This window comes from Silene latifolia, chromosome 1 (genome assembly GCF_048544455.1).
Source record: "Silene latifolia isolate original U9 population chromosome 1, ASM4854445v1, whole genome shotgun sequence".
NCBI lineage: Eukaryota > Viridiplantae > Streptophyta > Magnoliopsida > Caryophyllales > Caryophyllaceae > Silene > Silene latifolia.
This window is the reverse complement of record NC_133526.1, coordinates 190,144,157-190,166,465: the sequence shown is the minus strand read 5'-3', so window position 1 is coordinate 190,166,465 and position 22,309 is coordinate 190,144,157. Positions and strand designations below refer to the sequence as shown.

Sequence of the window (22,309 nt, the reverse complement as noted above, 5' to 3'; positions counted from 1 at the left end):
AAACGGCACAAAGACAATTGGAAGCAACCACCTATAAATAGAAAGGAAGAGAAGACAAGAAGGATCATCGAAAAGACCATCACTTTTACTCATATTCTTTGTATTCTTAAGCTATATATTCGCCTGTCACGCCTGATATAACAATACTCTGTCAGGCTACCTAAAATCATAGTAACAATCACTCCTGGCTTGGTGCCCGTGGTTTTTTCCCTTATTCCCAGGGTTTTTCCACGTATAAATCATTGTGTCATTGTTTATTAATTTGTTTTACATTTAATTATACCAATCAGGCGAGTTATTCGAGTTAGATCACCCTACACATAAATCCCTGGCAGGACGCTCTAGATCAATAAAAATCCTGCTAAAACAAATAACAAAAGCTAGTTGAAACTAATCCATAATTATGCTCAAGACTGCTGCCATGCTTGATTTCCTTGAATACTAGAAGCTTGGGATAACAGCTCTGTGAATGATAAAGAAGTAGTTGGTGAAGTGTTTGTTGATGGTATAGCAGTAGAGGTGCTTGTTGAAGCTCCATTCAGATGTGCTAATTTTCATGCCTCCTTTTGAGCTACCCTTGCTATTGCTTTCTCTCTGATGTTCTTTGCCCATTCACTTCTTTTTTGTGGTCTGCCACCAGGTGCCCTCACAGCAGTCTTTGGGGGTGCATGTGGGTTTTTGAAAGTTCTCTTATAGTGCCCTGAGCCTTCACAGTTGCTGCAATTTTTAGGCCTTTTTCCCCTTCTGAGTTGCTGGTCTTCTTTCTCTCCAGCTTCTTTTCTTCTCTTCTTACCCTTAGGTCTCCCTGGCATGGTCCTTAAAGCTGGTGGCAGTGGCTCTGGCATACCAGCAGGTTCCCAATGTCTTACCCTAGGCATAGGGGAAACTTTGTTGGCATAGGTAAGCATATATTTCTCTTTTGAATATGATGCATCCACATAGTCTTTTGGGTCCATTCTCTTTTTAAAGAGACATGCCATTGCATGTGGTCAAGGCAAACTAGTTAAGTTCCAATGGTTGCACCCACAAGACCTATCTTTCAAGTTTACTACAACTTGTTCCCCTCTGAGTTCCACCTCAAATTCATGTTCATCAGATTGCATAAAGTGAGCAAATCTAGACTCATCTTTTGCCCACTCTAAGTATTTTTCCACATAGGGCATCACTCTCCCTTCATATGATTTAGCACCCTCTCTCTTTTGGCATATTCTTTGCATAACATACTTTCTCATCCATTCTAATTGTGTTAGTATTGGTTTATCTTTAGCATCTTTCAACGCAGCATTAAATACTTCACAAACATTGTTTAGGAGAAGGTTTGACTTACAACTATAGTCAAATGCATGCCTAGACCAATGCCTTGGGGGAATGTCATTCAAAAAGGACCATGCATCCCTTGATAAAAATTTCATGCCCTCCATTTCTTTTGAGAAATCAGCCTACACAGTTAAGAGTAAACATAAAACACTCTAAGAGTAAACATAAAACAGTTAAGAGTAAACATAAAAAAGAAAAATTGAAACATGTAAAAGAAATTTATACCCTTGTCAAAGCTCTGGCTACTGCCCAAAATGTGTCTTTGTATAATTGACCACTAAATCTCAACTTCAGATTGGCCCAAATGTGTCTAGCACAGAATCTGATATTGGCTTTTGGCACCACAGTAGATAGGGCATCAATCAGACCCTTCTGTCTATCAGACATCACTGTAAGCCCTTCCCCCTCCACTTTGCCTATGTCATTAGCTAGAAGCTCCAAAAACCAGGTCCAATTATCTCTATTCTCCACCTCAACCACATCCCATGCCACTGGAAATATGTTATTGTTTCCATCAATCCCAACTGCCACCAGACACATGCCAGGATATACACCTCTCAAATGGCACTCATCCACTCCTAGTATAGGCCTACATCCTGTTATGAACCCTTCTTTACATGCTTTGAGGCAGATGTAAAATCTCTTGAATATAGGTGGAGGCCTCTCAATATTGTCACACACAACAAATGCTGAACTACCAGGATTGTACTTTTAACACTACTAATGCATACTCCCATACCTTAGCATATTGATCCTTGCCATTACCATGAATCATCAGCTTTGCTCTAGATCTTGCCAACCAACATCTCATGTAGGTCACATGAACTCCTAGCTCTTGTAGTACATGTTTCTGGAATTTTTGTAACTTCCAATCAGTATTGTTTCTCCAGAACTCAATATACTTCTGAGTTAGGTACTCAGAACCCACTTTTCTATTGTAAGTGGACATTACACAGTTATGTTTCAAGTGTAACCTAGTGATTTTAAATATTTCTTCTATCAGATTCCTAGCATGCACTCTATACTTACATGGATTCTTAATCCCACAAACACACTTTCCCAACTTTGACCTCTTTTTGTTCCACTCACACTTACACCTATTGTAACAATGGGCTATTACTCTGTCCCTTCCATTGTGTGAGTAGTAGAAGTCATAGCCATTTTCTACACTATGCTGCACTAGAGCTTTCCTAAAAACCTCAACACTTAGGAAGTTTAACCCTAACCTCAACTTTATAGGTTTGCTAAAGTCATGGTCAAGGTTAAATGTAGGGTTAGAACAGCCCTCATCATCATCAGATCCATGTAGACTTCTCAACTCATCTGAGTCATAGTCCATATCTGCCTCCACATTCACATACAAGTCATCAACCCCATATAAAACCCTCTCTTTTGCTTTTGAAGGTTCAACTTCAGCTTTGTCTTTTCCCTTTGACTCTTTAATGCCTAAACCAGCTTATATTCCCTTTACAGATAACCCAATGTCTTCCTTTTGAAATAAATCATCAGTCTTTTTTAAACCAATCTCAAACTCATCCAGACGAAAATCATCACTGCCTTGCTCACTAACCTCAGAATCAGTAAACTCAGCTTCTTCTACTATTTTTTCAGGTACTTTCTTCCTCCCCTTTCTCAGATCTACATTCTTCCCTTTCTTTCCCAGATCTGCATTCTTCCCCTTTCCAATATCTACTTCTACTTCTTTCTTCTGCCTCTTTCTCACAACTAACTTCTTCTCTACCTTTCTCACAATTGTTTTCTTCTTGCCCTTAGCAGCCTTTCTCAAATGACCAAACTCAGTTACATCATTGACCTTAGATTTACCTTTTCTGTCAGCTTTTTTATGTACCCCAAGCTCAATAAGCCCTGAAACTACACCACTCACACCACCAGTCTTCTGGTCACAATCTCCATTTATTTCCCTAATCACAATCCCAAGTTGAACATCATAGTTTAAGTTCCTTTTCAAGGGTAACTTTTCCCTACTAGTGATCACATTTACATTAACAAGGTCAGGTTTTGTGATCTATTTTGGTGAAGTTTGTGTGGTATTTTTGTGTTCTCTAGAGCTTCTTCTTAAAGGTAAGACAGGTAAGTGAGGTGCATTAGTTGAGGTAGGTATTTGTTGTGTGGGTGCTTTGAATTGGATAGGACAAACACTGGAACTTTGGGGCTCTATAATTTGTTCTTTACCACATAAAGAACTATTTCTCACTACAGCATCTTTTTCAATGGGCCCACATTGACACTTTTGTCCTTTTGTAAAACAGTAGAAGCAAAAGATTCTGTTGTTAATGGTTGAGTAATCCACACAGTTAGTGTCTTGGTATTCTTACACAAAGTCTTTAATAAATTGACTAAATCAAAGCAAGAAACCATTAACTCCTTTCCATTAGCATCACGAATACTCCTCATTGGTCTTCTATACCAAATTTCTTAGTTATCTCTCCTAGTTAATCTACGAGCCAATTTCTTATACATGTCTACAGTCACATCATCAAGCAGAACACCACATTGAAGATGTACAGCACCACCCACATAATCAAACTTCCCTTCGTTACACTTAAATTCACCAGCATGATAGACACGCAAAGTTACCCTTGTAGGAGTAGTTTTTGACGCCATTTCCTACAATATATCCACAACAATAAAGAAATTCAAAAATGGGAAAACCTAAACTAAGCCACAGACATGCAAAACCCCTAAACCCTATAAACCCAGAAATTTCAAACCCAAACCCAGAAATATAAACCCAAACCCAGAAATACAAACCAAGAAATACAAACCCAGAAATGCATAACTATACAATTAAAACCCAGAAATGCATAACTTAATTTAATGGCAACGTATTTTAAACACATAAATTGAAAACCTAGAAATTAGGATGAGCAAAATTAACCTAACTAATTCATTGGGTAGCAATTATAAACTCGCAAATTAGGATAAAAAACATTGAATAATTTCATAGCAATGATTGACAATGAATTTAACGACGTTATCAAAGCAACAGAAATCAAAAATTAACCAACAAACAAATTTCAAAGAAGAGATAGAAGGGCAACTTACAGATGATTAGTAAAGTGATTGATGGTGACGGATGATCAATACAGTATATCAATAATTAAGGTTTAATTGGGATTTATGCGAAAATTTGGGGGAATTTGAAAGGGGAAGATTTTGGGGAAATATTGGGATGAAATTAGGGTAAAAAGTGAAAGGGGGGAAGTAAAATGAAGAGTCACAGGTTGATTCAGAGTTAGAAACACGCGGGGGCAATTTTGTCATTTCATGAGGTACCAACGTAATAGACCTTATACCACGGTTAGCTCTCTTCCTTTTAGAACTTCAAGACCTCCGAACGTAGTAGATTTAAGGTAGCCAGGAACGTAGATGCGCGGCTTAGTAGCCAGGAAATCCTTAGTTTTTCACCTGAAAATGGCTTGGGGTGCAATTTCTAACCTGAGCTATTAACTTGGGTGTAAATTAAAAAAAAAAATTGACGTTGGAGTAAATGTAAAAAAGTGCATTTGACGTGGGTGTAATTGATAATTTACTCTAATTAAAATTCTTTTTACAAGGATTGATGCTTTTAAAATTGTACTCTGTAAAATTAAACACGATATAATACCGTAAATAATATTATAACATAATTCAATAATATAAAGACATAAATAAAATAATAATAATAATAATAATAATAATAATAATAGTAATAATAGTAATAATAGTAATAATAGTAATAATAGTAATAATAATAATAATAATAATAATAATAATAATAATAATAATAATAATAATAATAATAATAATAATAATAATAATAATAATAATAATAATAATAATAATAATAATAATAATAATAATAATAATAATAATAATAATAATAATAATAATAATAATAATAATAATAATAATAATAATAATAATAATAATAATAATAATAATAATAATAATAATAATAATAATAATAATAATCATCCTCTGGGGTCGCCCCTTACTCCGATGCCACTCTCGTGGCCCTGCGTGAGAAGCATCCTGTCGCCCCGCCTCCTTCATTGCCTCCTCTGTCTGGGGATTATCATCCTCTGGTTGCCTCTTCGGCGGTTGTCTTGGATATGATACTGAGCTTCCCTCGTGGTACTTCCTGTGGGAGAGATGGTTTTCGTGCCCAGCACCTTATGGACTGTTTGAGTGGCGCTGTTGTGGCTATCTCCGATGATTTGATCACTTCTATTACTAGGGTGGTTAATCTTTTTCTTGAGGGCCGGTGTCCTCTTCCTCTGGGTGAGTACATTGTCAGCGCCCCTCTCACACCCCTCGTTAAACCGGGTGGTGGAGTTCGTCCTATTGCTGTTGGTACGGTCTGGAGACGGCTTGTCTCTAAGGTTGGTGCTTCTATGGTTGGTCCGTCTTTATCTTCTTATTTTGATGGGCTTCAGTTCGGGGTGGAAGTGTCCGGTGGAGGAGAGGCTATCTTGCATGCCTTGAACCGGCTCATTGAGGCTCGGAGGACTCAGGAGGGGCTTTCTATGCTGCTGGTTGATTTCCAGAATGCGTTCAACCTTGTTGACCGTTCGACCATGCTTCAGGAGGTTCGCCGTCATTGCCCGGCTCTCTCCCGTTGGGTGGAGTTTTGTTATTCCAGCCCGGCCCGCCTTTTTTATGGGGAGCACTGTTTGTGGTCTTGTCAGGGTGTTCAGCAGGGTGATCCGTTGGGGCCTTTGCTTTTCGCGTTGGTTTTGCATCCCTTGGTTTGCAAGATCCGGGACACTTTTGACCTCACTTTGCAGGCTTGGTACTTAGATGATGGCACCATCGTGGGTGATACTTTGGAGGTGGGGAAGGTTTTGGACTTGATTATGTTGGATGGCCCTCGTTTTGGTTTACATCTTAATGTCTCCAAGACGGAGGTCTTTTGGCCTCGTTGAGGATCCACGAGTCGGCTTCCCGGGGTTTTCCCACTTCTATTTCTCGGCCATTGCGCGGTGTTACGCTTTGGGAGGACTCACAAGATTTGTCCTGGTTTTAGCAGTGAGATTGTGGCGACGAGAGTAACTAAGACCATTGAGCTAATGGACTTGGTTGCGAGGATTGAGGACCCGCAATGTGAGTTGCTTCTTCTTCGAGCTTGTACTGGTATTTCTAAGCTATACTTCTCCCTTCGTACTTGCTCCCCTAGTGTTTTTGGGTCTGTCCATCTTCCTTTTGATGCCGCTCTTCGTTCCAGCTTGGAACGTATTGTCACCGCGTCGGGGCCGGGTTTTGGGGATTGGCAGTGGCGCCTTGCTACATTCCCTTTTCATCTTGGTGGTATTGGTGTCTATGCGGCGGGAGATGTTTTATTTTATGCTTTTATTGCATCCCGCTTGCAGTCTGGTGGTTTGCAGGCTAAGCTCCTCGGCCCTTCTGGTATTGTAGCTGTCGGCCCTGCTTTTGATGATGCCGCGCAGGTGTTTACTGCGACTACAGGTTCTGATATATTAGGTCACCCCAGTGAAATTGCTGCCCCCAAACTTATGAAGAAATTGGCAGACATTTATTTTACGACGGTTCTTTCTTTGCCTCGTAGTCTGTTTTTCTCTTTGACACCTCGCCACTTGCTTTATGGCGATCTCGGCAGGTTCTCACTCCTCCGATTGGTTACGTGCGGTTCCTATCTCGGGATTGGGGCGGACTATGAACGGGAGGACTTACCGTAGTGTGTTGGGGTATCGTCTGGGTGTTCCGTTATTCACGGTATCTAGGCCCTGTCCGCTTGCTCTCGGGTTTTTGGGGATGTTTTTGGGGACCACGCTGTTTCTTGTCTTGCATCGTGGGCGTTAAACATCGGCATAACCTTGTCCGGGACACTCTTTTCGACATCTCGCTACGAGATCCGTATTCTTGTGGGGAAGGAGGTTGATATCGGTTTGGTTGATGGGCATGGTGGCTCTCTTCGTCTGCGGGATTTATTGCTTTATTCTTGGGACATGGGGTGTGATGTGTGCGTCAACCTGACGGGTTCTTCACCTTTGACTCGGGCCCGGGTTGGCGATTTTGTGCGGGCGGGTTGTCGGCCCGATTTGCTCGGCGAAAGTGTGCTAAGTATGGGGATTTGTGCGCGATAGCGGGTTATGGTTTCCTTCCTTTCACATTCTTTTCACTTGGGGAGCTGGTTCGGATCTTTGTTGCCTTGCTCAAGCGGATCCAGAAATTCTCGGTATCTCGGGATGCGGGGGCTCGGGTGGCCGCTTACATTTTTACTAGACTTAGCTTTGCTATTGCTAAGGGTGTGGGAGCCCAGGTTGTCTCTCGGCTCCCCACCAATTTCATGTAAACTTTTATTCTTATTTTAATGAAAGTCACAAGCATCCCTTTATAATAATAATAATAATAATAATAATAATAATAATAATAATAATAATAATAATAATAATAATAATAATAATAATAATAATAATAATAATAATAATAATAATAATAATAATAATAATAATAATAATAATAATAATAATAATAATAATAATAATAATAATAATAATAATAATAATAATAATAATAATAATAATAATAATAATAATAATAATAATAATAATAATAATAATAATAATAATAATAATAATAATAATAATAATAATAATAATAATAATAATAATAATAATAATAATAATAATAATAATAATAATAATAATAATAATAATAATAATAATAATAATAATAATAATAATAATAATAATAATAATAATAATAATAATAATAATAATAATAATAATAATAATAATAATAATAATAATAATAATAATAATAATAATAATAATAATAATAATAATAATAATAATAATAATTGTTCCGGGTGTAATTCCAGAGCAGATATTTATTACCACTCGTGGCTTGTCGAATGATGTCTTTGCTTGACTTCCCTTCGGCCTCTCCTGAAACAATGAACGAACTGAGGGCTCGGCTTGGCACCGAGCGTACTCACTCCGACGCTCAAGTCAGTAAACTTAAAGAGATTAAGTTATGTGTTACTTAGCGAAGTATATTGTAGAGAGATAAGGAAGATAATACCAGTTTATGTGTGATATTTGGATAAATTGTGGATCCATTCCTCAATGAGGGTTGAGGAGTATTTATAGACTTTCACCTTTTGTCACGTAGTGGCCAAGTGGCTAGCAGGTGGAAAGACTGTCTTGCCCTCGGCCGAGGGACCCGTGGCAGGCCGGCAGGCCTGGTCGGTTCCATGCCGAGGGGGCCGGATGTGAGTATGCTGATATGCCTCTCGGCCGGCTAGTCGCCGAGACCAAGGAGTGAGTGACAGGCCGGCAGGCTTCTGTCGGCTAGGCTGTCCTTCTGTTTGACTAGTTGTCTTTTGGTTTTGACCTTGGTCAAGATGTTGACTCGGTCAGCGGGTGCAGAATATGCCCCATCAATTTGCCCCCAGCGTAGTCTATGCCGTGGTATGGACCTTCGATGAGTGTTGAGCGTATTCTGCGCAAGTAAAAATTTTCTGCCCCGGCTTCTTCTACCTCGGCTTGGTCATGTTATGGCCGTACCATATCCCCCCTCCACATGGTTGTGTAATGGACATCCGATGTGGAAAAGAAAACGACGCTGGCCGGGACCAGGGTTGTGAGTGCCGGTTGTTTTTGATTGCCCCCGGCTGGTGCTCCCTAGCTTGGTTGATCATGTGGCCGGCGGAGAACGGATACTTGGGAGTTTGTTGAGGAAGATGGATAGGCAAAGAGATATGAAGGGGCGTGTTGAAGACGTTTTGGTCACTGTTGCTTTGATTGACATTTAACTGTTGTGTCGATTGACCTTCCGTGGCTGCATGCTTGACATGTGTCTCGTTGCTGATTGGTTGACGCTTCATGGGCTTTGCCCTGATTGGTCCGTCTTCGTGGGCTTTCCTCTATAAATAGAGCAGTTAGCCTGGGATTTTGGCCACCAAAATCTTCTCTCTCTCAAAAAATTTCTTCTTTCTAGCCCTTTTTGACGAAGCTTCTCTCTAGTTTTCAGAATCGTTACTTCGGCGTAGCACTTTTTCTTTAAGGTAAACAAACAAATTTTCCAACTTTTAATTGTTAAGTTTTTGTTGTGAACATGTCTTCTGCTGATGCCGGACCTAGTTACACTGCGCCGGGAGGTTCCCCGTCGCGTTTTGACGAAGAGGAGGCACTAGCCGCCGTCCCGCTAAGGTCTGGGGGCCTTAGGTCTCCTTCTCCCGAAGTCGATCCAAGAGCTCTGGAGGATTGGGAGGATGATGATGATGTTGATGATGACAGGGATGATGACGAGAGACCGTATGTCATGGATCACGGTGAGGCCTGTAAGATCGGCCCTGACCGTGTTTGGACCCACAAGTTTGCCAGTTGTTCTGGCCCTAATTTCTTCGAACATCATTTCTCCTTTGGAAGGGAGTATAGGATTGTTATTCCCAAGGCGGGTCAGGCTGTCTGTTGCCCTCCTCCGGGCTGTATCGGCGTTTACATGAGACACCTGGAGTATGGGCTCCGGTTTCCTCTCAATGTATACGTTGCTAACATTATCAAAGCCATGAACGTCGATGTGGCACAGCTGCACCCGTTGGCCGTTAGGACGATCATTGGTTTTGTGTGGCTATGTCAGTTCAAGGGGGAGATTCCGACGGTGAACCTATTCCGTCGGCTTCATCACCTTCGACTGAACGTCGCCGGTGGCAGGGGATGGTATAGCGTGCAGACGGAGCCGGGTTACATCTCCGTTGATAAGCTTTCCTCCTGCAAGGACTGGAAGGCGCGGTGGGTATACGTCGAGGTGCCGGATGATTATCCACTGCCCCGGTCCTTCCAGCACGAAGTCAATTTGCGGTGCGAGAGTAAGGGGGAGCATGACAAATGGGTCTCCCGGAATAAGCTTAAGATGGACGCCATCATGGTCCCTCTTAATGCGGATGAGAAGCGGGCGATGGGGCTGTTTGAGACTGAGAAGGATGGGTCGCCGAAGGGATGGATGCCTCCGACTCAGATCATTCTTCAAGACGAGCCGCTCTGCCACGTCGGCCTCATACCGGCCCTAGCACAGGGTGAGTGGGGTCGGTGTGAGGCCCATCTCTGCTTTCAATGTTTCTGTTTTTTGAACTTTGATTTATTTCTTTCACTTAACTCTTGCTTTGTTTCCTTTGTAGACCACTTTGGCCCTGATTTGTCCGAGGAATTCCTCTTGAAGATGGGGCTTGACAAAGACAAGAACGTTCTTCAAAAGCATCCGAAGGTCGATAAAAATGACCGCAGACCGGCGCCAACCGACCTTATGGACCAGGAGTTGAAGGGCCTGGATACGACGGCGGCCCAGGCGAAGGTTGCTGGTAACATACCGCGCCGAACGCGGAAAACAAAGTCTTCAAAGGCGACGGCATCAACCTCAATTCAGCCTCCGACCCCCGCAGTCCAAAAGGAGACTGTGGAGGTCGTCGATATCACCGCCGAGGATGAGGTCACCATAGCGGAGGAATCTCCTCTCATCCGTAAGAGGAAAGAGATTGCTGCTGCCGAGACCGGCAAAGAAAAGGATCCTCCGGCCAAGAAGGCCAAGACTGGTACGGATCTAACCTGTGGCTCAGATTTGGCTGGTTCATTAGGCGTTCCTGATGATAGTCTCTCTGGCATGTCCACATATGTTGACACAGATGCCTTGATTGAATTTTTTGTAGATCCACCGCCGCCGTCTACCGGTCGCACTGTTGAACGGCGTGCTGAGAAACGAACTGCGCAGGCTGGTGGTAGGGATGCCTCCATCGTCTCCTCTTTCCCGAAGCCTACCCCTGCCCAGATTAGGTCGGAGGGCCTGAGTTTGTCCAGGCTGCTGTCAAAGTGGGATGAGGTGGCCGGTGCTCATATTATGGAGCAGGAAAAGGTCATGGCTAAAGTTGCCCCACAGCTTGAGCGGCTCAGGCTTGAGGTCGCTGCTGCGAAGAAGGAAGCTGAGGGAGCCAAGGCTGAGGCTGAAAAGGCGGTCCTTGCTAAGCGAAAACTCAGGGAGGATGCTGAAAAGGCAGTCCTTGCTGAGAAAGCCAAGGCTGAGGCTTCGGCGGCTGAAGCCGCTAAACTGCTGGAGGAGCGTGACCACCTTAGAAAAGTCGCTGACTTTAATGCTCAGAAGAGGGACGAATGGAAGTCCGTGTCCCAGGCTCAGGGGAAGGTGGTTCGGAATAAGGATGCTATCATCGCCCAGAGGGAGGAGGACATTGAGACGCTCCAAACCGTTATCCTTCCTAAAATGTGCGCCCAGTACCGGGACCTGGCCGAAGAGGCCGCCAGGGAAGTGATAGGGGAGCTCTTTCTTGATGGCTCCTTCCCGTGGCAAAGATTTGACGAGCTGTTGGATGATAAGCTCGAAGCTAAGGAGAAGGCCGCGGAGGCGAAGGCCGCTGAGGAGGCGAAGGTGAAGAAGGAGGAGGAGGAGGCTGCGAAGAAGGCGGCCCGTGCTAAAATTGTGGAGGCGGCCCATGAAGAGGCTGACAGAATGAAGGCAGCTGAGGCTGCTGAGGCTGAAGCTTCCAAGACGGCTTCTGGGTCGCCTATCAAAGATGATGTTGCTGACGTCGCTGATGGCGAGCAGCAGCAGCAACATGCATAGGGAGACGGGCGGTTGTCACCAGGTTCCCCCGGCATCTCAGATAGCTTCAGCTGTTCGGGGGCCAACTATTAAGCCTTTCCTCCCTGCCATTTTTTGGCGCTTAAATGATATGTCTGTAACCTTTTGCTTTTCTTTTCCTTGTTTTTTGTAAAACTTTGGTAGGTTGTGTTTTGGCTTATCCCTATGGGGACGGCCGTCATCTGTATTTTCTTTACTTGTAATCATTTTTAATAAAGCTTGTTTATTGGCCCTCGGCTTGGCCGGGGTTTTGATCACAGTTCTTCACTTGTCTTCTTGCGTTATTAATTGAGCGCTTTTTCGTTTTTACCTTCGGCCTGGCCGAGGCAGTTAGAATGCGTATCTCAACTGTGTTTAACGTCTTTTTAAACATGTTGGCATGTTGGTCGCTTCCTCTTTCACTCTCGGTCTGGCCGAGGCGTCCGATTTGCGCTTCCCAACCGCCGCTGTAAACATGTTAGCGTATCTGTAGACATATTGATCGCTTCCTCTGCCAGGCCTTCGGTTGGCCGAGGCGGCTAGAATTGCGTCTCAACTGCACTGAGTATACGTTTCTTTTAGCGTATCGGTCGCTGTGTCCCCGTCGGGGTTAACGACGCGACAGCGTTCGTATCTGTAGACATATTGATCGCTTCCTCTGCCGGGCCTTCGGATGGCCGAGGCGGCTAGATTTGCGTCTCAACTGTACTGAGTATACGTTTCTTTTTCTTGGGGTGACTGCCCGGTGGCAACCGTCGGCGTCTACCTCGAAACGACTATGGAGGGGACAAGCACTTTGATGGAAAACTCGGGTGATTCTTCATTTGATATAATCATGCGTTGGGGTGCCCACAATGGGTTTGGACACCTCCGCCGCTATACAAAGTACTTTCTTAGGTTGTCGGTGTTCCAATGGCTCATCAAAGGCACACCCTCCATGTCTGTCAGCCGGTATGTACCCGGCCTCATCTCTTCAACCACTTTGTAGGGACCCTCCCAGTTGGCCGTCAATTTACCATGAATATTTCCTTTGTTGGTGGCGGCCGACTTTCTTAGGACTAGATCCCCTATTTTTAAGTCCCTTTTGTGGACTCTTCGGTTGTAGGCTCTTCTCATCCGGTTTTGGTATACTGCCAAGTTGAGGCGTGCTGTATCTCGGCTTTCTTCGACCAGGTCTAGGGAGACTCTCAGTCCTTCCTCATTTTCAACCGGGTTAAAGGTGGTCGTTCTGAATGTTGGCACCGTTGCTTCAATTGGCAGGACTGCTTCGGACCCGTAGACTAAGTGGAATGGACTGTACCCCGTTGCTTCTTTCTCCGTGGTTCGAAGGGACCACAGGACGCCGGGTAGTTCATCGGCCCATCTTCCCTTTAGGTCTTCAACTTTCTTCTTCAAACCGTTGAGGATGGTTTTATTGGCTGCCTCCGCCTGTCCGTTGCTCTGTGGGTGGCAGACGGAGGAGTATGCAAATTTGATGCCAAGCTCTTCTAACCAACTCATTATCATGTCGCTCCAAAACTCTCGGCCGTGGTCAAATACCATGACTTGGGGTAACCCGAAACGAGTTATGACGTTTTCCCAAATTACCTTTCTTACGGCCGCCGTGGTCTTCGCAGGTACTGCTACAGCTTCAACCCATTTGGTGAAGTAATCAACGGCGACGATCAAGAACTTTCTTCCTCCGGAGGCCGTTGGAAATGGCCCTAGCAGATCCATCCCCCACTGTGCAAAAGGAAGGGGATTAAGTACGGTTGCGGAGTCCCGGAAGGAGCATGTATCACCGGAGCATGCATCTGACAGTTTGTGCACTTCTTGGTCTTTGTTCTGGAATCTTCAAGCATGGTGGGCCAGAAGTAGCCGGCTCGGAGAGCTTTGTGGGCTAGTGTTCTTGCCCCCATGTGGTGTCCACAGATGCCTTCGTGAATCTCTGTCAATATTAGCTCCGCGTCGGCTGGGCCGACACATTTCAAGAGTGGCCTTATCACGGACCTCCTGTATAATTCTCCTTCAAACACCAAGTACCTTGCTGCGATCCTCTTTATCTTCTGCGAGAGACTGCGGTCCTCCGGCAACTTATTTGTCAATTTGTACTTCATTATCGGAGTCATCCACGTCGTCTCGGCTTCCACGTCGCCCACCATGCCGACGGTCTCAGTGATGCTCTTCGCATTCCTGATATCTACCAGCACGGTTCGGCTGACATTCTTGATGATTGAACTCGCAGGGTTTTGAGAGAGCGTCGGCCGGTTATTCTCGACACTGGGACGCATTGGATCCGGAAAGATTTCGGTTTTTCTTTGTGTCGCTTTTACCCTTTCCAGGTATCTTACCATCCCGTCGTCCCGAGCCTCATACTCTCCTCTGATTTGGTTCGTCACCAATAGCGAGTCTGTTTTCAACACAATGTGTTCTTCTCCGGCGGCTCTAGCTAGCTCGACTCCGGTTATCACCGCCTCGTATTCGGATTCGTTGTTTGAGGCCGAGAAGGTAAATTTCAAGGCATACTCAAACTCCTCCCCGTTTGGGCTGATGATAAGGATGCCGGCCCCCGCGCTGTTCGTCGTGGAGGAGCCGTCGGTGTATACCTCCCATACACCTGGATTTGGCTCTTCTTGATATGTGCATTCGGCCAGAAATCGCAAGTGCTTGCCCCTTTATCGAAGGCCTCGGCTTGTATCGAATGCCGAAGCCGTAGAGTTCCACGCCCATTTGATAAGCCTACCAGATTGTTCGAATTTTTCCAATGCCTTCTCCAACGGCTGGTCGGTTAAGACCGTTACGGGATGTGCGTCGAAGTAGGGTTTTAACTTCCTTGCGGCAACGACGACGGTGAATGCTGCTTTTTCAATTAGTGGGTAGTTCCTCTCGGCGCCGTGAGTGTATGGTCGACAAAGTAAATTGGGTGTTCTTTGCTTGTTCTCTTCTCGACAATCACGGCAGACGACCGTGGCCGAGGTAATCGCTAAGTATAGATATAGCGTCTCCCCAAAGAACGGCACCGGACAGGTCGGCAGTGTCAAGGTGAGCTTTCGGCACGAAAGCCGTGCTCTCTTCTCCCCCTTGAAGTCTTTATTCCCTTTTAGCACTGTAAAGAATGGAGTGCTTTTGTCGGCCGACCGAGAGATGAAGCGGGCAAGAGCTGCCATCCTCCCGGTCAGCATCATTACTTCTTTTCTGTTCCTCAGCTCCGGAAGGTCCAGTATTGCTTGGACTTTCTCTGGATTGGCATCAATGCCCCTGGCACTGACAAGTACGCCGAGGAACTTGCCGGCCCGGACACCGAAGTTGCATTTCTTTGGGTTCAGCTTCATCTTGTATTTCCTTAGTGAACAAAATGTCTCGTGTAAATCGGCTAAGTGCTCGCTGTCAGACTTGCTTTTTACAATAGCATCGTCGACGTAGGCCTCAACGTTTCGCCCTTTTTGATTTTGGAACACTTTGTCCACCAGCCTCGTGTAAGTTGCGCCGGCGTTCTTCAAACCGAACGGCATCATTTTATACATGAATGTGCCGTCTCTGGTGATGAATGCGCATTTAGGCATGTCTTATTCGGCCATGAATACTTGATGGTACCCTGAGAAGGCGTCCAAAGAAGCTCGGATAGTGTAGCTGCCGCCGTGGCGTCAATTAAACTATCTATTCGAGGCAAAGGATAACAATCTTTGGGGCATGCTTTATTAAGGTTGGTAAAATCTACACACATTCTCCATGCCCCTGATGATTTCCTTACCATTACAACATTGGCTAACCACTCTGGGTAAGTATAAGGCATGATAAAGCCCGCTGCTAGTAATTTGTCTACTTCGGCTTTGATGGCTTCGTCTTTCTCGGCTGACGAGTTCCTCATTTTCTGCTTGACAGGGCGAGCGGTGGAGAGGACATTTAGCTTGTGAACAATCACCTCCCGGCTCCCCCCTGGCATCTCGGCCGCTGAGTAGGCGAAGACATCCTTATTCTTCCTTAGCAGGTCTAGGAGGTCGGCTCTGAATTTTGGCTCCAAGTTGACACCGACAGTTACGGTGCGGCCTGGGTCAATCTCCACCTCCTCGGTCTCCGCTCCTTCAACCATGCCAACGGTGGTATCCATGCGTTCGCCCTCCTGTTGCAAGGACGGGCTCTTCCCTTTCTCTGATTTCTTCGCCACTTTGAAGGATTGCATGTTGCACCCTCTGGCGGATACTTGGACATTGACTACCTCGTCCTTCTCGTTCTTTGAGACGAGCTTATGCGCTTCCCCCCGGTCCGAGACATACATCAATGTCAGGGCCCGGATGGACATCACAGTGTCGGCCTCACTCAAGGTGACTCGGCCTATGAGAATGTTGTAGGCGGACGAGCCGTCAATGACCACGAACTCAGACATAACATTCTTGGCCGCACTCCCCTCGCCGAACCTCACCGGCAGCCTGATTGACCCCAGGGGTACCAGGTCGGCCCCAGAAAAGCTGTACAACGGGTTGATGCAGGGGCTCAAGTCTTCAACCTTCAGACCGAGGTTGAGAAAGCATTCTCTGTACATAATGTTTGTGTAGGCGCCTGTGTCAATCAGGCACCTCTTCACCAGGTGGTTGGCTATGTCCAAGTGGACTACAAGCGGGTCGCTGTGAGGGGCGATGACTCCCTCGTAGTCCTTCTTCCCAATAGTTATATCGGGGATGTTGGAAGCGGGGGTTGCTGTGTTGGGCACAAAGTTGATGGCCTGATATAGTTCGTTCAGGTGCCGTTTGTGCCCATGAGCGGACCCACCGTTCTCGTTGCCCCGATGACAACATGGATTACTCCTATCCGTTCAAAGACGGATTTCTTATTTGACCCACCGGTATCAGTTTTTTGGCCTCCGGTAACATATTTGTCGAGGCTCCCCTTCTGGATCAGCTCTTCAATGGCACTCTTCAGATGCCGACAGTCGTTAGTTAAGTGGCCGGTGTGGCCGTGGTACTCGCAGTACTGGCTCGTGTCACCGTCCCCCCTCGCCTTGGGAGGCCTTTCCCACTTTTGACCCTCGTTTTTGCTCAGGGCGAAGACCTCGGCAGGAGATACGACTAGGGGAGTGTGATCATTGTACCGCTTTTTGTAGTACGGTACCGAACTCCCCCCGGCGCCCGCCGAGTTCTGCTTCCTGGCGGATCTGTCGGGCCGTGACTTATTATTGTCACGGCGTCCTTCATCCGGGTTGTCATCCCGGTGGCTCTTCTTCTCTGAGTGCCCAGCCTCACTGTGGCCTACCCAGGTCTTGTGATAGTCCTCCACCTTGATGGCTTGGTCGGCCATCTTCCTAGCGGCGTCTAAGCCCAGGCCTCCGTACTTGATGAGCTCGTTTTTTAAGTCTCCCCTTGGGAGGCCCTTCATCAGCGCGAAGGCCGCCAGCTCGGGATTCAGCTCTCGAATCTGCTGAACCTTGGCGTCGAACCTCTTCACATAGCTTCGTAGAGACTCGCCCCCCTCCTGTCTGATAGTCAGGAGATCCGATGTCTCCACGGCCCTCCTCTTATTGCAAGAGTACTGGGCTAAAAAGGCGTCCCTTAGGTCGGCGTAACAGTATACCGAGCCGTCGGGCAGCCCCTTGTACCAACTTTGAGCCATCCCATGCAAGGTCGTTGGGAAGACTCGGCACCAGACCTCATCGGGTTGTTCCCACACCGACATGTACGACTCAAAAGCCTCGGCATGGTCGGTGGGGTCGCTATCCCCTTTGTATGCGAGCGCCGGCAACTTCAGCTTGGTTGGCACGGTGGTTTCAAGGACATAGGCACTGAGGGGCTGTCTGACCACGTGTCGAATGACACGCGGCGATCGGCTCCTCGCAACCCTAGTCCGGCTACTCTCCCCGTGGCGGGAAGGGCTCCTTCTCCGACTCGGGCTTCTTCTCCGGCTCTGCTGAGTCGGACTCCTCTGGCTCCTTTGGGGTAGGCCTCGTTGGTGCCGCGGCGACGCTGCCCTCCCACGAGTGCGGGAAGGACTTAGGTCTACCACGACCACTCTGGGCTCCCTCGGCGTCTTGGCAGGGTCAGCTTCCTCCAAGGCTTCGTTCAAGTTTCTCGGAGTCACATTTTGGGCCTTGGTCTCCTGCGCGGGTGCCGCCGCTCTTGTCGGAGTAACAGTGTGAGTCGGCGTGCCACCCAGTAGGTCCAGGAGTAGCTTCAGTTTAGCTGCATCAACCACATGTCCCATGATGGTGACTTGGTCAGCGGGCAGCGGTGTATCTTGTTCCTTTGGCATCCCGTTCGTCGCATCAGTGATACGGCCGGTGGGGGACTGCCCGATTTCAGAGTTGTGGCATGTGTCATCCTGGTAGAATTCATTTTCCACAAGCACCTTCTCTGGCTGTTTCGACATCTTCTTAGCTTTTTGGGTGGGTTTTTGTTTTTGTTTTAAGGGATTTTATTAACTTTTAGTATCTTTCCCCACAGACGGCGCCAATTGTTCCGGGCATGGGGGTTGATGTTGGTTTGGTTGACGGGCATGGGGGTTCTCTTCGTCCTGCGGATTTGCTGCTCTATTTTTGGGACAGGGGGCGTGATGTGTGCGTTGACTTGACCGGGTCTTCTCCTTTGACTCAGACTGGGATGACGAATTTTGTGCCTGGCCGGGTTGTTGCTGATGCTGCTCAGCGTAAGAGTGCTAAGTATGGGGATTTGTGCGCGGCAGCGGGTTATGGTTTCCTTCCTTTCTCTTTCTCATCACTGGGGGAATTGGGTTCGGATGCTATTGCTTTGCTCAAGCGGATCCAGAAATTCTCGGTATCTCAGGATGCAGAGGCTCGGGTGGCCGCTTACATTTTTACTAGACTTAGTTTTGCTGTTGCTAAGGGTGTGGGAGCCCAGCTTGTTTCTCGGCTCCCCACCAATTTCATGTAAACTTTTGTTTTTCAATTAATAATAGCTGCGCGCATCCTTTATAAAAAAAATAAAAAAAAAAATAAAAAAAAAATAAATAATAATAATAATAATAATAATAATAATAATAAAAAAGAGAGGAGAGGGAGAGGGGCGATTGTGCGACTGCCGTCACCACGTTTTCTGCCACCGCCGTCAGTCACACCACTGCCATCACCATCTTTCCTGACTCACGCCGGCCCCTTATCGCCGTCGGTAGTGGGTCCGTCGGTGTTAGGTTGTTAGGTTTTCTGCGGTATCGGTTTTTGCGTGTTTTTGTTAGACTGCTGCCGTCATCGCGTTTTACACTACCACCGTCAGTCACACCTCTGCCACCACCGTCTTTCCTCTCACGCTGGCCCCTTCACTCCGTCGGTTGTGGGTTTGTCGGTGTTGGGTCAATAGGGTTTCTGCGGTGTTGGTTTTTGCGTGAATTAGGGCACACGATCGCCAGCCTTTCCGACGTCCTGCTGCCGTTGGCTGTCAAACACCCCTTCACGACGACATTCAGATCTCACGTCGCCGGTCAGAGGTGGGTTTTGTTGGTGGTTCTGCGGTTGGTCGTGTTTGTGGGAGTTCTGCGAGTGAGTTTTTTTTCTCAGGTTTGCTTCGATTCCGTTTTTTTTGGGTTGGTTGCCGGCTGCCGCTACTCGCGGTGCTGTTGTTGTCTGCCTTCTCTGTGACCTGCTTTGCGTGGGTTTTGCTGCCGGAATCTGCAATTACAGCCTGTTGCGGTGCTTGGCTGCTGCAAGTTTTTGTTTTCGAATAGTTTTGTGCGTGGGCTGTTCTTTTTCCATGCACGTAAGGTGAGTGTACTGCTACTCTGCACGTTCCATACACTTGCAGGGTTGACTTGCATATATACCTCACCTGCTTGGCTTTGTATTTTTTTTTATTCTGTCCGCACGCTATTCAGAGGTTAGTGTTGTCTCGGTTGATCTTGTGTTGTGGGTATGCGTGTGGGTTGCTAGCATTTCGATAGCTTTGCATCTTTCGCGCCATGCCTTCTTTGGTTCGATATCACTGCCCTTTCGTTGGTCTTCATGGGTGCCGTGATGGTAGTGGAAAGGGCCTCGTTAAAGCCTCCCTCCTACGGCACTTTAAGGATCGACATTGTCGTGGTGAAGCTATGACACTTACGGGTCAAACTCTTTCTGATAGTTTGACGGTTTTTTCTAATGCTGAGACTACTTTGCAACGGATGGGGGTCTGGTTATGTGGGGAGTGTCTTACCACTCATCCTTTTACTACTAAATGTCGGCATAGTGAGGATGGTTCTGTTGTGGATCCTCCGAATTGTGGTGATGGCCATGTCCGCTTTTTTATTTATGGTATTCCTCGGCCTTTTGTTCCATCTCCGTCGGTTATCTCGTCTGATGTTGGGGTTGAGCCAGTTGGTTGGACTATCTCTTTGCTTGATCGTTTGCTTTCGTTGGGTTTGCGCACTGTGAAATCTATCCCTCCTAAGTGTCGTCTTGGGTTTGCTCGTGTTTTAAAAGGGGCTTTGGACGATGTGGTGGCTCGCCCGGTGACCTCTCCTGCTGGATTCGTTTGATTGTGTTGCCACTTTGTATACTTAAGACCTTTTCCCCGAGGAGTAATCTTGAGTGTAGGACCGCTGTCAGACGTCAGCGCCAGGACGAGAGTATTGCCAGTGCTATTCTTGCTTGGGGTGTGCCTGGTGGCAGTTTGCAGCTCTTGCGGGCGACTTTGGATGAGGTTCCCCCTTCCTTTCTTGTGGAGGAGGATCTTGATTTGAGTGAGCTTAACCTTCGGCAGTGTCGGAGGAAGATTTGTGATGGTCATTATACTGCTGTTGTGCGGGTGCTTTCTTCATCAGGTATTGCCCCTTACTCCGATGCCACTCTTGTGGCCTTGCGTGAGAAGCATCCTGCTGCCCCACCTCCTTCATTGCCTCCTTTGTCTGGGGATCATCATCCTCTGGTTGCCTCTTCGACAGTGGTTTTGGATATGATTCGGAGCTTCCCACGCGGTACTTCTTGTGGGCGGGATGGTTTTCGTGCCCAGCACCTTATGGACTGTTTGATTGGCGCTGCTGTGGCTATCTCTAATGATTTGATCACTTCTATTACTAGGGTGGTTAATCTTTTTCTTGAGGGCCGGTGTCCTCTTCCTCTGGGTGAGTACATTGCCAGCGCCCCTCTCACGCCACTTGTTAAACCGGGTGGTGGGGTTCGTCCTATTGCTGTTGGCACGGTCTGGAGACGGCTTGTCTCTAAGGTTGGTGCTTTTATGGTTGGTCCTTCTTTATCTTCTTATTTTGATGGACTTCAGTTTGGGGTGGGTGTGTCCGGTGGAGGAGAGGCTATCTTGCATTCCTTGAACCGGCTCATTGAGGCTCGGGGTGCTGAGGTGGGGCTTTCTATGTTGCTGGTTGATTTCCAGAATGCGTTCAACCTTGTTGATCGTGAGACCATGCTTCAGGAGGTCCGCCGTCGTTGCCCGGTTCTTTCCCGTAAGGTGGAGTTTTGTTATTCCAGCCATGCCCGTCTTTTTTATGGGGAGTGTTTTGGCAGGATTTTTATTGATCTAGAGCGTCCTGCCAGGGATTTATATGTAGGGTGATCTAACTCGAATAACTCGCCTGATTGGTATAATTAAATGTAAAACAAACTAAGAAATAATGACACAAGGATTTATACGTGGAAAAACCCTGGGAATAAGGGAAAAAACCACGGGCACCAAGCCAGGAGTGATTGTTACTATGATTTTAGGTAGCCTGACAGAGTATTGTTATATCAGGCGTAATAGGCGAATATATAGCTTAAGAATACAAAGAATATGAGTAAAAGTGATGGTCTTTCAGATGATCCTTCTTGTCTTCTCCTCCTTTCTATTTATAGGTGGTTGTTTCCAATTATTTTTGTGCCGTTTAGGTTTTCCTGGTAAATAGGGAATGTGCCCTATTTACTCGGAGGTGGTTGCCTTTAGACTAGCCGTTGCTTTGACTGCTTCTTATATCTTTTGGCTTCTTGAATTGGTCTTCCTTTTTTGTAGGGAATATACATAAACTGCCTGTTTGTAGCCTGAAGTAGCCTGGTATTTTTTCCTTTTCAGGCTGCTGGTTGTCTTTCGCCTGTCTTTTATCAACTCCTGCTTGGTGCCTATCCGTGTTGAAGTAATGCCTGATTTTAGTTATTTTTTGCCTGGGGATTGTCCTTGGCTGTTGTCTGGCCTATATCAGGTCAGGCAGGATAATTTAGGGCCCAACAATTGCCCCTTATCTGCTTATTCCTTTATTGGGTCTGGCCAGGAATGAGGAGATAAAAATTTGGGCCAGGCAAGTGATTTGTGCAGGGACTTTCTATCGGATTCAGAATTTGTGTTTGATTCAACTTCTTGTAACGGTTACTTGCTATAAATAGGGTAGGTTCACAAAACCCTAGGAGAGTCATGATTGATCTTAACCACTTGCTTTCCTAGTCGTTATAGTTTTGCGGCTATAAATATCCTGCTTATTCCGTGTATGTCTTCACATTCCAATCTCTAACTTTCTTCTTTCT

The 22,309-nt window shown here is 46.3% G+C and overlaps 1 protein-coding gene across 1 annotated transcript; it reads right to left on the bottom strand.

The window, feature by feature from the left end:
* Positions 1-989: 989 nt before the first annotated feature.
* LOC141589834 (uncharacterized) lies at positions 990-2,656 on the bottom strand. Its single transcript, XM_074410456.1, has 3 exons — positions 2,083-2,656; positions 1,543-2,006; positions 990-1,439 (listed from the first exon to the last, which is right to left on the bottom strand). The coding sequence occupies exons 1-3, from the start codon at positions 2,654-2,656 to the stop codon at positions 990-992; spliced, it is 1,488 nt and encodes a 495-aa protein (XP_074266557.1).
* Between the last annotated feature and the right edge of the window lie 19,653 nt (positions 2,657-22,309).

Excerpts from the sequence above, each read along its gene's own strand:
- LOC141589834 (XM_074410456.1), bottom strand. The coding sequence starts at position 2,656 with ATGGACTATGACTCAGATGAGTTGAGAAGTCTACATGGATCTGATGAT. Across the intron at positions 2,007-2,082 it reads AGCAAAGCTGATGATTCATG|CATTTGTTGTGTGTGACAAT; the intron begins GTAATGGCAAGG and ends CTGGTAGTTCAG. Across the intron at positions 1,440-1,542 it reads TAGCCAGAGCTTTGACAAGG|GCTGATTTCTCAAAAGAAAT; the intron begins GTATAAATTTCT and ends TTAACTGTGTAG.